Source organism: Meriones unguiculatus, chromosome 9, assembly GCF_030254825.1.
Source record: "Meriones unguiculatus strain TT.TT164.6M chromosome 9, Bangor_MerUng_6.1, whole genome shotgun sequence".
Taxonomy (NCBI): domain Eukaryota; kingdom Metazoa; phylum Chordata; class Mammalia; order Rodentia; family Muridae; genus Meriones; species Meriones unguiculatus.
Window position 1 is genome coordinate 117,494,413 of NC_083357.1, and position 15,255 is coordinate 117,509,667.

At 50.3% G+C, this 15,255-nt stretch overlaps 1 protein-coding gene across 5 annotated transcripts in view; it reads left to right on the forward strand.

Annotated features, from left to right (window-relative positions):
* Positions 1 to 15,255, forward strand: part of Farp1 (FERM, ARH/RhoGEF and pleckstrin domain protein 1) — a 197,485-nt gene that overhangs the window by 122,255 nt on the left and 59,975 nt on the right. For all 5 annotated transcript variants that reach the window (XM_060391649.1, XM_021644638.2, XM_060391648.1 and 2 more), the window contains one exon: positions 10,767 to 10,871. In XM_060391649.1, coding sequence (XP_060247632.1) covers positions 10,767 to 10,871 — 105 coding nt within the window. The remainder of the gene's footprint in view (positions 1 to 10,766; positions 10,872 to 15,255) is intronic.

A 15,255-nucleotide genomic window follows, 5' to 3' on the forward strand; every position in this document is an offset into this window, starting at 1 on the left:
GAGATGACCAGTGGGTGAGGAACACCAGATGATGTGTGAAGAAGCAGGAAGTGAGGTGTAAAGAGAAAGAGCAGAGAGTAAGGCCTGGGTACCAGTGCAGTTTTAAGTAGGATGGTATGGAAAGCAGAACTAAGCAAGAACAAGCAAAACTAAGAAAAAAGTAAAGAAATGAACCCTGGAAATTTCTAGGGAGAGAGTATTCCAGCCTGTATTATTCCAGCCTAGAGTATTCAGGGCCTGGTGTTCCCCTGAGAACGGCTGGCGTGGCTGAGGTGGGTGAGCGAGGGGAGCAATCCGCGAGTGTAGCTCAGCCTGGTGGCAGAGCAGCAGGTGTGTGTGAGGGAGCTGGCTGGAGAAGCAATGTGAAAATCATTTATGGGATTGGTCACATGGTGACGTAGGGTTAAAGTGCAGTGCAGGCAAAGATGGGACAGGAAGTTGACGGGAAAACGCTCACCCTGCCGTCAAAAGTAACTTGGAGAAGAGTGCTGCAGGTTAGATGTAGTGTCCCAGCTCCCAGTCCCAGGAACCTGTGTGTTGGAAGCCCAAAGATGCAGCCTGCAGGACAGTCATTGTGTGGATGCTTCGTAAACAACCATCTTCTTTTCTCCTCTTCCTCTTTCCCTCTTTTCTTCTCTCCCTCTCTCCCTCTCCCCCTCTATCCCCCTCTCTCCCCTCTTTTCTCTCCCTCCTTCTCCTTCTCTTACACTATTCCCCTCTCTTCCTTTCCCCCTCTCTCCCCTCTTCTCCTCTCTCCCTCCCTCTCTCCTTTTCTTACTCTATCCCCCTCTCCACCTTTCCCCTTCTCCCCCTTTCCCTCTCTCTCTTCCCTTTCCCCCTTCCCCTCTCCTCCCTCTCCTCCCTCTCCTTCTTTCCCCTCCCTTTCTCCCTTTCCCTCTCTCCCCCCTCTCCCTCTCCTCTTTCCCCCTCTCCCTTTCCCTCTCCCTCTCCTCTTTCTCCATCTCCCCCTTCTCTCCTCTCCCCCCTCCCCTTCTCTCCTCCCTTCTCCCTCTTCGTCTCCCCCCTCTCCCTCTCCATCTCCCCTTCTCCCCTCCCCTCTCCCTCTCTCTTTTACTTCAGTTTTACTGAACAAGATTTCATTGCGTGCCTCCGCTGTGCTGGAGTTGCAGGTGTGGACCCCACATCTGGATTAGTGTGGGTCCCTAAGTTTTCCAATTGGACCTGATCTCCAGAATTCTTTTGAAGGCCTTTGTATTTTGAAAAGAATTCTCTGATTGAGTCATAGCATAGAATTTGTGGTGTAAACCAAGCAAAACCATCTCGTTTTTCAGGTGGATGGTTTGATAACAGAGCTTGTCATGGCATATTTTTTAAAATTGTGATTACTAACTTAGAACCCTTCCGCCGTCTAGGTAGACTGTCTGCTTTGGGAAATGCTTTCTGTACTACTCTGTTACCATGATAAAACACCATGACCAAGTGCAATTTAAGGAAGAGCTAGTTTATTTGGGTTGAGGGTTCCAGAGGGATGAGAATCCGTAATGGCAGGATGACACTTCTCCCTCACTTCTACTTCATATTAGTTTGTCTCAATCTTTTGCTAGAAAATTGTAACATATTGAGAGAAAATATATTTTTATTTTACAGTGATTAAAGTGTAGGAAGGTTTAGTGTTTTTATAGTTACCAAATGTTAGACATAACATGGACAGTGTTTCTAGTGAAAACAGCGTTGCTCAACTGTGAATTACTAAGTAAGATACAGTGTTGGTGCTTCATGTAAACTTTCCTTCCTTTGGAAGGGTTCTTGGAATCCTTCCTTTGGAAGGCTTGATCTGTAGTCCATTGTTGAGATGGGAAAAACAAAACAAACAAACCATGGCCATGGAAGGTTGCTGGGCTGTGCAGTTTGTACGTGGCAAACCAGGCTTCATTGTGACCAATGACTCTAGACCCTTTCCTCACTCTGTTGCTCCAAATGTAACCTAACGTACGTTTTATACCCAGCAGTAATGTCTTGCTTTCTTTTTGATGATTTGACTTCTCTATCACCAATCGCTTGTTAGCAGATTATCATTATTTCTATATAACCCTTATTTTTTAGAGCAAAATAGAAGTAACATAAGCTTAATTTTTTTTTTTAATGCACAGTCAGTGGTACACTGAACACACATCTACAGAACACATGCTCTGTCCCTAATCAACAGTGTCTCCTGACTCCTGTCTCCATCAAAGCTGCTGCCAGTCTGTGTTTTGCCTGTTTGGACACTTGTTATATTCTTGCTGGGAAGCTGCTTGTCCCTAAGCCCAGAGTCCCTGTACCTGAATGAATCCGAGCTTTATGTGAGGAGAGTAAACACCGAGTGTTTGCTTAGATACCTGACCTCTTTCTGGATCCGCAGAGCTTGAGCTGGGGCCTGGCCTGCCCTCACTCACTCCTGAACAGAAAAGGACAGAGACTGTAAAAAGAAATGCCTGTCTCTGTTTCCTGTTGATTCGACAGAAACTGGGGACAGGAGAAGGAGAAGTTTTATCGATTTACAGCTGCGAAGCCCCAGAACATGGCCACTGCCTCTGCTCGGCGTCTGTGCTCCGTGTTTAATTTTCAGTTGAAAAGACTTCACATAAAAAGACTTTAAAACCCTTTCTTGGGGTTGAGAAAACGTTCCTGTGCCCAGCACTGAACAGTTGGCAACTCCCTGAGACATTTTCATAGACCACACATGCGGACCGAAGCGTAGACTGTCTGGGGTTGGGGGGATCAGGGAGAAGGCAAAGAGGATGATGGTGAGAGGGCTGGCATCACGTGAGGGAGGGGCAGGGCCCAGGAGTCCTGCCCACCGTGGGCTTTCCACAAAGCCTCACTTCTGCTCCGCTAAGTAGCTGCTTCCCACGTTTCTTCAGAACAGTGATTGCGAATGTCAAGTGTAATATCAGGTGTTAACCACGCCCACCCCCCCACCCCCCACCCCAGAAATTTGAGGGGTTGTGTTGGATGCGTTTTATGGCTTAGACCCTGGACTAGAAGAGAAAGGTGCCGGCTAGACAGACCCTGAGCCGTGGCAGTCTGGCCGGAAAGCCTGTGCTCTTTCAGCGGCTGTGGCCTGCTGTTTCCTGTCTTATTCATTCTGCTCTTTCCTGCCTCATTCCTTCTGCTGTTTGCTGTCTCACTTGTTCTTGCTGTGCTGGTTTGTTTCCTGCCTGTAGACGGCGGCCCTCACATGCCGAGATCTTCCCGTTTGCGGCACAGTGAGTGTGTCTTGGTACTCCTGGGACAGCAGGCCCTCCTGTTAGCGCGGACTGGACCCCCTTCTTGAAGAAGGTGTTCAGGAGAGCATAGAAGTCGTGCACACTCTGCACACAGCCCTGGGAGGCAGGAAGAACAGAGCTCTGAATTACAGGGCAGCTGAAAGGACCCATTCTCTCTTGTCCTGGACCCCGGGAGTCTCCAAAACCCAGCCCGATGTGTGTTTAATCAGTGCTGTAAACAGCACGGCTCAGTGCCGAGGAACAAGGAGACAGTGTGTCCTGGTGGGCAGTGTGGGGGAGAAGGGCAGCGTGTGTGCAGACCATGGCCAGGCCCAAACATTAGCTAAGTTTGTCTAGAACGAGAGCTATGCTCCAGCTCCCCGAGCTGGGGCCTAACATCAAACTTCCTGTCTGTGACGGTCACTTTCTCGGGGTGCCAGCAGCAGTCCATTTCTTGGGTTGCCTCCTCTTTTTCCCATCATGGCCGTTGGTCATCTTCGTCATGGCCGAGGCTGGGTAGAGTTTACTGAGCTCCATCCGCCTTCCCTTCCAGGGCTTTGGTGGATCCAGAGTCCTCAGCCCTGTGGAGGAGCTCAGTCTTCGTGCCCGTGTCACAGAAGAGGAAATAGGGTGCAGGGTAGCTTGCCTGGTGTGCGTGCAGCCATGGCAGGGCGTCGCCTCTGTGTGGAAACAGCCGAGCGTGCAGCACAGACGAGGAGTGTGTCAGTTGTCCCCTCACTCCGGCAGCATTGCAGGTGCCCCCAGGAATGAGAGCTGCAGCCAGGTCCCGGCCCACCTCATCACAGCTGCGCAGCTCTGGGCGGCCAGCGCGACCGTGGTCCCAGGGCCTTAACAGGGAGCCGCAGAGTTCCTGCAGCTTTGTGACAGGGTGGCTGTGACACAGCCCTCTCAGTCTGTGGCGGTGCTGGAGGAAGCCCAGCCTGCAGACATGTGAAAGCCAGCGCAGAAACTGTGTGCAGTGTGTGGGAACGGTGGTCCCCGGAGGCCGCAGCACCGTGTGTGTAGTGTGTCTGGCACTGGGCCAGAAGTGTGCAGACACGGGGCCTGTGCAGCAGTCACGGCTCCCACACTGTGCATGGCGTCTCATTCAGGCTCCATGCATGCACTCTGTGTGTCTGTGCCCACTCAGCACCACATAGTCTGGGATCGAGTCATCACGTGAGCAGCGTGGTATGCTTTTGAGGATTCCAGAATCTTCTTGAACTTTGAGAAAGAACTCCATCTCTTTCTTCTCAAACGTTTTTACCTCGAGATCAGCCTCACTCATTCATTCTGAGTTGGCCCTGGTCCTTTCCAGGAGGAAACGCCTAGAATTGTTTCTCTGTGTTTCTTTTCCTGTTAGGCAATTTCCATTCTCCTTGGTCTTTTGTATAGAGCTCAGGTGAGGGTTTTGGGGTGTTGCCCGGGGCTCTGGAGTCTGAGCTCAGGTGAGGGCTTTGGGGTGTTGGGGTCTGGATTCTGGCCCAGCCCTGTTTCCTTTCTCACTTGTAGAGAGATCTCAGCTTTACCTCAGCTCTTAGAGTGAAGTTTTTGTTTCTGCCCCACCATGTTTCGTCCTAAAACTTCATGTTCACCAACTAGCCATTCTCCTTCCCAGCTTCCTGCGGGTAGCTGTCAGTGTTGGTTCGTAAATTGCAGGCTCATAGATTCGTGAACACATGAGACATTAAGAGAACTTCACTGACCTGTGCCGTCAGCAGCAGCATCTTCTGCTCCCTGGAGAGCCCAGCTTCTCACGTGGGACCCGTCCTTACTCCTCTGTAGAGTTCAGCTCTCTTCTGCTTCATCTCCCAGAATCCTGAGGGAACTCTCACCTGCTGTCTCCTCTCAGTTTCTTTCAGGAATTTATTCCCTTTTTTATTATTATTATTTTTTATTCTTTGTAGTCTTAGCAGCATGTCTGGAGACAGTAGAGGCTACGTGTGTTCACTTTTCTATATTTAGCTCAAGTCTGACTTTCTGCTAGTTTGCATTCAGCCCAGGCTGACAGTGGCCTTGTACCGATCCTTCTAGGAAGAAACAAGAAACTGGACATTCACACACGGATCTGGGGTTCTATGGAATTTCTCTGTCTGGGCCTGCTAGGCGCCTGCTCCGCTCACAGCTTTCTCTGGACTGGGGCTGTGGAGGGAGAGCACAGGAGAGCCTCTGAGGAATGGACGCCCTGGGAACATGGCTAGATGCCAAGTCTCCTGTGACTTCACACCCGGGGTTGGGTTGTAAAGCTTGCAACATGAAAGTCGAGAGACTGGACAGATCCTGACGTGGAGCATGGCTCACAGACAGAATAGAGTCAGTAAAATCGGGAGTAAAATCGCCCCTTTCACAGTGAGAAAATGCCGCCTCCTACAACCAGCCTGTCAGGCGTCTTTCTTGGTTTCTTTCCATCCTAAGATGGGCTCAGGCTGGGTGTGGCACTCAGTGATGGCTGGTGAGGCTGGGGTGACAGGCGAGGCCGCACTCGGTGCTTCTCAGGCTCTGGGGACCGGAGCCAGGCGCTCCCCAGGCGAAGCAGGTGCTTGGCTGGGCTGTCCATCACCTCCGGAGCCGGCTGCTCTGAGGACACTCCTGGCCCCTGGACACCGTGACCACCCACGTCAGAATTGTCATTTCTGCTGTGTGACGCCAGATGTGTCCCTTGTGCTGACACACACATTGCGTATTGTGTGGTCACCTGGGAAACTCCCCGTCCGTCAGGACCCGTGTAGGTGCTTTCTTTGCACATCCCTGGATATTTTGGTCTCTCTGCCCTCAGAGAGAGAGCAGCCAAGTACTCTGTTTTTCTGACATTCTGCACACATGGACTGATGTGTGTGTATATGAGATAGTGTGTACGAGTGAGTATGATTTGTGTATGTGTGTGAGTATGGTGTGTAGGAGTGTGTGTGTGTACATACTTAAGTGTGGGTATACATATGTAGCTAAGGGACAACCTCACGCACCATTCCTTAGGCTCTGCCCACCTTAGGTTTTCAGACAGTCAGTCCCTCACTGTCCTGGAACAAACCACGTAGTCCTCGCCATCTGTTGTGATTGGTGTGTCTGTCTCAGGGCCGTAGGGAATCACCCTGTGCAGAGCATATCGCCTGCTCGGACGCTCCTTTAAGTGTATTTTGACCTTCTCAAGCGTTTGTGTTTATTATAGCTGTGTCCCCACCTGGAAACATGCTAGTTCAGGGTGTGGTGTAATGCCTGAGGGTGAAGGTGTTTTGTTTCTGTAGGAAGAGGTGAGTCTTGAGAGAAGCCATACCTTTGTTGGGTGAGTGTGCCCTGGTTGCCATGGTTACACTAAACCCAAGCAGGGGAGGGGGAAAGGGAAAAGTGCTCCAGAAATGGCTTTCTGAACCCCAATCGGATGGGAATTTTGTAAGCCTGGTCAGACGTTACGTTTACAGATTTCTGTGTGTGAGGTAATTCCTGAAAGCTTCCTCAAGTAGGAGATCCATTTATTTGGCTCTTTGGGAAGGTGAGGAAGGGAGAGGCTCTGTCCTTCACCCACAAAACGTTGGTCTTTTGGAAAATGGAAGAAATGTCCTCATGTAAGACTGTCTGGAAACCTGAACAGGCAGGAATAGTTTGAGGCGCAGGAGAGCAAAGCGCCTGAGACCAGGTTTCCATCCACGGACCGGGCCTAAGGACCTGCACCTTGAGGCATCCTTCCCCATGTACGCTCCCCTAATGTGATTTTCTAGGGCCCAGAGAAAGGCGACAGGGACACTGGAGGCCACCAGCTGTTTGTGCAGTAGATGAAGACGCAGACATTCTCAGAGCTTAACTAAGAGTAGCCGATGAGAAAAAAAGCAAGAGATTGATTATGTGGCTTCATTTATTGTCAGTTTGTTCTCCAGAATGAAGCATGATAGTTACACTTTGACCTCTCATGAGGAAAATGCTTCTAGAATATTTTATCAAGAATACCAAGCCAGGCAGATCTTTGTGAGTTCGAGGCCAGCCTGCTCTACAGAGCGAGTTCCCAGACAGTCAGGGCTATAAAAAGAAACTCTGTTTCAAACAGACAAACAAATGAATAAGCAAACAAACAAACAAAATACTGAATGTGGGGTGGCCAGATTCAGATATTTATAAGCCATAGGAGCCTTAGAGACGTGTAAAAGAACAAACACATGCGATACTGGAGAGAACACCAGTGGGATGGAGAGATGCTCAGTGGTGAAGAACGTCTCCTGCTCTTTCGGGACCTGGGTTCAGTTCCCAGCACCCACATGGTGACCTGCAGCCATCTGTAATTCAGTTATGGGGGAGCCTGTACCCGCCTCCGGCTTCCGTGGGCACCAGGCAGATGTACAGATAAAATCATGTATAATAAAATTAAAAAATAACATGTCCATAGCAAACCACTGTCACATTCAGTCACTGCTGCCATATGTGGATTTTCACCTGACATGCAGACCGCTCTTAGCAGATAGCTTTCTAAATGTTTCTTCCCGATCTTTGTGGCCTTCCTCCTTGACTGATGCTATTGTCGGCACCACCCAGACACACACACACATGCACACACACACACATAACACCTTATCTGCTTATTTAGGGGGAGTGTCTCATGTAGCCCAGGCTGGCCTCCACACCCTGTGTAAACTTAGGGCTTTTTTACTCTACCTCTCCCCAAGTACTGGAATTCTAAGCACATACCTAGTTCGTGCAGGATTGGGGATTGCATCCAGGGCCTTTTGCATGCTAGACAAGCCATTTACCAACTAAGCTACACCCCTGCCCACTACCCAGATTGGACTATTTATAGGTGTGCACGTGTGTGTGTGTGTGTGTGTGTGTGTGTGTGTGTGTGTGCGCGTGCGCACGCGCACATGAGTGTGGATTTCTTTCTCTCACAGTCTTTTGCAGTCTGAAACTGTCTCACTGACCCTAGAGCTCACTATTGGCTAGAGTGAGCTCAGAGGGTCCCCCTCGGTGTTCCTGGGGAGCCATCACGGCCAGTTTTGATGTGGGTTCGGGGCTCTAGCACAGGCCTGTATGCTGTATGGCAGCCGCTTCATGGCCTTGGCCTTCTCATCAGCATGGTTTTCCCCAACCCAGAGTCTCTGAGTGTGTTCCGGGTTGTCACTGGAGGTGTTTTAGGCTCCAGGGGCCTGCTTCCTGTTGGAATGTTAGTGGTGAGTTCCCAGAGGACATCAGAGGGCCATTGCGTTGTGAAACCGTCATGCCCTGAGTCTTTAAGCCATTAGAAATGTTCTCATGCCGTGCTGGGTGTGCAGACTTCCCAGGGAGCCCACACTGCTGCCCAGTTGGCCTCCTGGGGATGGAAGCCAGGAAGCAGCCACAGAAAGTCCGAGTGTCAAATAACAGCCAGTGCCAAAGACGCATTTTAAGGAAATGTGAACACAGGAGTAAACTTTCCGAACCTTTTTGAGAACTGAGGTCCAGCTTGTCACTATTACGACCCAGCCCAGTCAGTCATTCGGTGCTGCCCTGTGACAGGACGTAAGTGGCATCTGCAAGGCTGAGGTGAGGCTCAGGGCATGGTTTAGGGCAGGAAGTTAGTGTGCACGGGGAGCCTTGCTAAGTCAGTAAAGGACTTGGTTTCCGTAGTAAATCCTCCACCCCCTCTTCAGACGTAGTTAGTCTGATACCTTGCTCCATAGAGACGCCCATTGTATAGTGGTTTCTCTGCTTGTTTGACGTTCTAGTGTGGAACTGTGGGGTCTCGTTCTCAGGCTCTGTGAATTGAGCTGAAGTTACCAGATTCCCTTAGTTCCAGAAATTCTTTGGGAAATATGAGTACCTGCCAGCTGCACAGATAGTTGGTCCTAAAACAGGCAGAGCATTCTGGGCTTGTAAGTCTAGACTGCAGGCTCCCTTAAAACATGCTGTGTGGCTAGAGAGGTGGCTCAGAGGGTGAGAGCAGAGGCTGTTCTTCCAGAGGTCCTGAGTTCAATTCCCAGCACCCACATGGTGACGCACAACCATCTATAATGAGATCTGGTGCCCTCTGCTGGCCTGCAGGTGTACACACAGACAGAACACTGTGTACGTAATCAATAAATTAATTAAAATACTGTGTGGTATAGGAACGCTTCCACAACACCGTACTCTGTGGCCCATTTTATGTGTGTGTATGTATATACTTACGTACGTGTGTATGTATATATTTGGGCACTTTGTACACCTGTAGATGAGGAGACAGCATCAGACAGTTGTGAGCTGCCATGTGGGCGCTAGGACTTGAACTCCAGACCTTCAGAAGAGCAGTTAGTGCTCTTAACCACTGAGCCATCTCCAGCCCCCCCCCCCCATGGTCCATTTTTAAAATAATGTTTTTGTTAAAGTCTTTGGAGTCTCTGGAGTTATGGACGGAGAGAAGGTTCCAGAAGAATTGATGGTGTAGCTTCTTGCTCCCTGGAACCCAGGAGCGGCACAAGGGTGTCATTATCCCCGCTGTCAGCCTGCTGGAAATGCGGAGGCGGCAGACTGTGGTGCCAGTGACAGGAAGCAGGGCTAGCAGCCCACGTCCTCGCTCCTCTCTCCCGTCTGGGTAACCGTGGGTGGGCTTTTGTGTGCATTTGATAAGGCAGAGGGTGATTTCTGGTGGTCGTGTTGCACTCCTGCCATCTGTGCATGTGAAATGGCTCTGTGTGAAACCCCCCCCACCCGACACAGCCCAGTGAGCTAAGATCACCCACAGGAGACACGGAACACCCGCAGGTAGCCGTGGTGTCTTCCAGACTGCTGTGGCGGCAGCTGTGGGGCCATAAAGTGTCTGTTAGTGCAGAGCACACAATTGACAATTGACCGTCTTTATTGGCCCCTGTGGCGGTGCGAGGACAGGCTAGTGGGCACACTCATTGTAGCTGTCAGCTCCCGGCCCTCCCTGTCATTCAGCCTGTCATTCAGTATCAGTGTGAGTTACTTAGCTCCTGGACTGTCGCGTGTGTGGTGGAGGGGAAATGCAGATGTGAAGCCATGACTTTGGAACATTCGCCTCCGGGGGTTTGCTGTGTGTGGGTTTGATTCCTCTTCCAGCCAGATCTTAGGAACCCACAGAGCTGTAAAGGGAAAGCAAGGCAGTGTGTGGTTGTGAGTGGTCCACCGTGGAGACCTGGGAATTGAACTCAGGCCAGTTGTCAGCTTGGTGGCAGGCCCTTTTTCCACTTAGCCGCCTCACCCACCCACCCAGCTAACAGCCGAGTGTGGCAGGGAGAGAAACACAGCTCCCTGCTCTGTGTGCAGCCAATCCAGAACTGCTTTCACAAACAGATGCCAGCACCTGCCGCCCTTGCTCTCCACGGCCAAGAGGATTGTGTGTTCAAGGCCACGCTGGGCTACACAGCAACTCAGTTTGATGTTAGAAAAGGGATGGTGCTGAGCGTGGGATTGGAGCAGGGAGAAAGTGGCTTTCTCGCCAAGCCTGGCATCAGAGGGCACAGACACGGCCACCCGGCATGCCATGGGGTGGGTGGTGGCGAGTCCCACCCACTCAGGGATCACAAGCAGTGTGGTTTGTGCGCCTGGCCGCCTCCAGCGGGGACTCATGTCACTCCAGTTCTTTCTTCCTGTCCACAGCAACGAGCTCCAGGGAAGGTGCTGCTGGACGCCGTGTGCAGCCACCTCAACCTCGTGGAGGGCGACTACTTCGGCCTGGAGTTCCCGGACCACAAGAAAATCATGGTAGGTGAGGCGAGGGCACCGGCTCACTGCTGCTGCCTTCTGTGTGTTCATTCACGGGTGTGTTGGGGGGGGTCGCCATCTCTCAGTGGCTATAGGGAAGTAAATAGAAGGACAGCACCCAGAAAGCCCTCATGTATATTGTAAATATATACTTGATTATTTATATACATATATTTGAATATATTTACATGCTCAAAATACATGTAAAAGTTATCTGCACTTGCTAGCGCCGCCTACGGAGGTGGAGCCTGCACGCCCCCTCCACCCTCCCTTCCGCTCCAGCAGCTGTATTGCTGAGTAACCACACAGCTTTTGTGTTCTGGTGGATGTCTGTGAGTGTGTGTGCACCAGGAAGCCCTCTACTGTCACGGGAGTCCTCTTCCCGTGTTTCTCGCAGCTGCGCACACATGCAGCGTGTGCTGTAAATGATGCACTGTGGATTCTCCGTTTTCTTTGTCAGTCACAGACGACTGTAGTAAACATACTGTGCACAGGGTTCCGGAGTTCAAAGCTGAAGATGCTGCACTGCCCGCTGGGTAAGCTCAGCCATTTGAAAGTGTACAGAACACGTCAGACTGGGTGTCTAAACGGCGCAACCATTTTGAATCCCAAACTTAGAGCCCCTGTTCCCTGACCTTTGCTGATGGCCCATCTTAAAGGCTGGGTTCTGTTATTTGCTGCCAGTTTAGGCAGTAAGCTGATTGGCAGCATTGCTCCATAGCTTTTCCTAGCCAACACAGTAAGCAGAGGACTCATCACTATTCTGGAGATACCAGGATGAAGATACAGAGATCCTGTAAGCTAGGAGGTGTCAGGCTTGAGCTGGAGGACAGTACAGGGCGTGTGTCAGGTCTTCATGGAGCCAGGGTATTCTGGAACAGTGGGACAATAAGCAGCCTTTGTTGTAAATGTTTTTATTTCCTCAGATGAGCAGATGAGATGAGAGCCTTCCCAAGCCCTTCTAGCTCTTTCTGAACTCTCACTGTCTGGTTCAACTCAGCTGTTCTGGCCTAAACATTCCAAACTCACTGATTCACACTGGCTTCTCTTGGCTTCTCACTAATTGCTCTGACTGGCCTCACACTAATTCTGGCAATATGTTTTAATCTTCTGGCTCCTCATTCTCTCACTCATTCTGTCTCACCTGTGTCTAGCTTGTTCTCTCTGCAACCTGTCTCTATTAAAGCTGTCCCTGTTTAAAGACAAACAAACAAAAAACTCTTAGTAAAAACCTTTCTCCTCTCTCTCTGAGCTGCTCTTAAGTAGCCTCTCTTTTCCTGTTGTGTTTTCGTGAGAGTTGGGTGTATCCTAGTCTGTCAGATCTTTCTCTGATTCATCACTTTGTCTGCCACTCAGTTAGACATCACTTTCGAACATGGCTGCTTCCTTCTATAAGCTAACCTTACCTTCATTGTTTGGGATTAAAGGTGTGTCCTAAGGGTATGTCTGTATTTCAGCCAGATCATACTGTAATCAGGAGGTGTCTTGCATTCTAGCTGGAATATGTAGACCTAGAATGTGTTTGGATCTGATCCCTTACCAGAGCAGCCATGTTGCTGGATTAAAATTCCACTACACTTTGTGTTCAGGAAATGCTTCCCAGGTAGTACAAAACAAGAGTTCCAGGACTAGTAAGAGCTGGTTAGAACATGCCTGGTACAAAGACCAGAAAACCAGTGTATTATTCTGGGGCCTGCAAGGAAAAGCAGAGCAGGGGAGTTTTAGAGGGAAATGGAGGAAGAAGTTGGAAGATAAGTGAGGTGCAGATGGCCAAGAATTCCTATTTTTGGGGGGATTTTTGTTGTTGTTGTTGTTTGGTGTGTGTTTTTGAGGCAGGGTCTTATTCTGTAGCCCTGGCTAGCCTAGAACTTGTTGTATAGACTGGCCTGGCTTCATACTTACAGATACCTGCCTGCTGCTATCTCCCAGCTGCTGGGATTGACGGTGTCAGCTGCCGGCCTCACTTGTCAGGGGATTTCTGTGAATATGAGCAACAGTCTTTTGTTTTTATTTTATGAGATAAAACTCCCATGTAACTTAGGCTAGCCTCAGACTTGCTGTGTAGCTGGGCTGGTCTGTAACTCCTGATCCTTCGGCCACCACTTTCTGAATTCTAGACTTACAGACATGGGCCGTAAAGCCTGATTCAGCATATAGTATTTTATTTAGTTTTTTATTTAATGTATGTAGGCAGCAGCTCTCAACCTTCCTAACCCTGTGACCCTTTAATACAGATCCTCACGTTGTGGTGGCCCCAACCATAAAAGATTTCATTATTATATCATAACTGTAATTTTGCTGATGTTAAGAATCTAACATAAGGGGGTGGAGAGCTGGCTCAGTGGTTAAGAGCGCTGTCTGCTCTTCCAAAGGCCCGGGGTTCAATTCCCAGCACCCGCATGGCAGCTCACAGCTGTCTGTGCCCCCAACTCCAAGGGATCTGACACCTTCACACTAATGCACAGAAAATAAAATAAAATAAATTATTAAAAAAAGAATCTACCATAAATATCTGATATTCAGTATATCTGATAGGTGACCCCCCAAAGGCTCACAATACACAGGGTGAGAGCTGGTCTGTAGGTGTTTTGATGCATGAACTTCTGTGTACAATGTGGATGCAGTGCCTGTGGAGGCCAGACGAAGCCATTGGCTCTGCTGGTACTTGAGTTACAAACAGTTCTGAGCAGCCGTGTGGATGCTGAGAATCCAACCTGGGTCCTTTGCCAGAGCAGCCACATATGCTACTCTGGCTGTTCTGTAGTTTTACAGAGGATCAAATGAATTGGGAGGCGTTAATTTTATGATATGTTCTATTTTTATGTTTCTATCCAAAGCATTACTGTTTTAGTTTATGACTCATGTCAGTAACTATGAATAAGTGATTCTCATATGGTCATTTTTTTTCTCATGCCTGGTTGTCAGATCACACTTGGTATTTGACAGCATCTACCTTGGGTCCAGCCAGGCTCAGTGCTCTGGTGCACTTGAGGCAGCATGGGGCTTGACCCCTGGATCAGGAAGGCCACTTCGTCTGATTGGAGTAGGATATTTGGGCTCGGGATCTGCTGCATTCGTGTGGCGGGAGCCTGGGGCTCGGTGGGTGAGCACTAGGGATTAAAGTGGGCTGCACTGTGAGGGGCATCAGGTAGAAGCGGGCGGAAAGGCTCAAGCTGGCCTGGATTGTGCCTTTGTAGCCTAACAGGTTTCAAGTCTGTTCTGACCTGTGCCGTGTCACACCAGTGGGCATGCCGGTGGACGTGTGTAACAGGCAGGGCTGAGGATGAACTTCCTGGTGCGTAGGAAAGAGCCATGAGCAGAAACCTGAGTCAGGATTACTGTGATTTTGAGCATCAGTTGAAACTCAGATAAGATCAGCAGGTGAAGATGTGGGAGCAGAGGCGGAGCAGATGGGTGAGAGGGAGCCGGCAAAGCCAAGGTTCAGGGAGAGTGTGCCCGGGGGAGAGGTGGACGCTGGCTGCTGAGCTGTGCTCACGGTCAGTGAGCAGGGATGCTAAGGTGAGGAGGTGCCGGTTCTGTGCTCACTTCCACTACCAGGGTTCTGACCTTATCCCTACGTTTCTCTGTTGTTTTTGTTTGTTTGCGGTGGCGTCTAGGGCCTTTCATACACGAGGCCATGCAAACTTTACCCACAGCCCATGCTGTCATTTTTCGGTCGGCTCCATAACTGTAGGTTTCTCTGCCCGGGCCTTTCTCTGGTGTGGCAAGTGGCCACAGACCTGCCACCTGGCAAATCCCTGACCCCCCGATAGTTCTGAGGGGTCCCTGAGCTGTGCATGTTCAAGAAGCGTGAGCTTCAGGTAGCAACAGGCAGAGCCACCACTCACGAGGGGTGTGTAACCTCAGACACGGGGCCAGGGGACACAGTCACCATGTAGGCCGGTTGGAGCGTTGGTTCATAAGCTCGTTTTCTGCTGCAGACTGGCTTTCCCGACACAGGAAGACACACCGGCTTGTTCTTTCTGCCCAGCTTGTGCAAATGGATTCGCTCTCCATTGGCTATCCTGCTCCCAGGCGTGGCGGAGGCCTGCCCAACCACAGCTGCCTCTTGGCAGCGGAGGCCAGGGCTGGCACTTTGCAGTTGAGGGAGCCGAGTTTCCGCAAGCAGCTGGTGCCTGGTGCCTGGGCTGTCACTTAAGTAGGGGCAGAACAAGTTTCCATCCAGCCATCTGCTGGCTTCAGATCCAGTGTCCTCCTGTATAACCATCAGGGCTTCTCTGTACTAGTTCTAAGGACCTTTTCAGGCGCTGATAAGCATGCTTGTTAGGACCCAAGACAGCCCTTTAAAACATGTACAACTACGCAAACAGAGAAAAACCGTCAGTGATGACCCAAAGAGACAGTGCTGCCTTCATGTGAAATG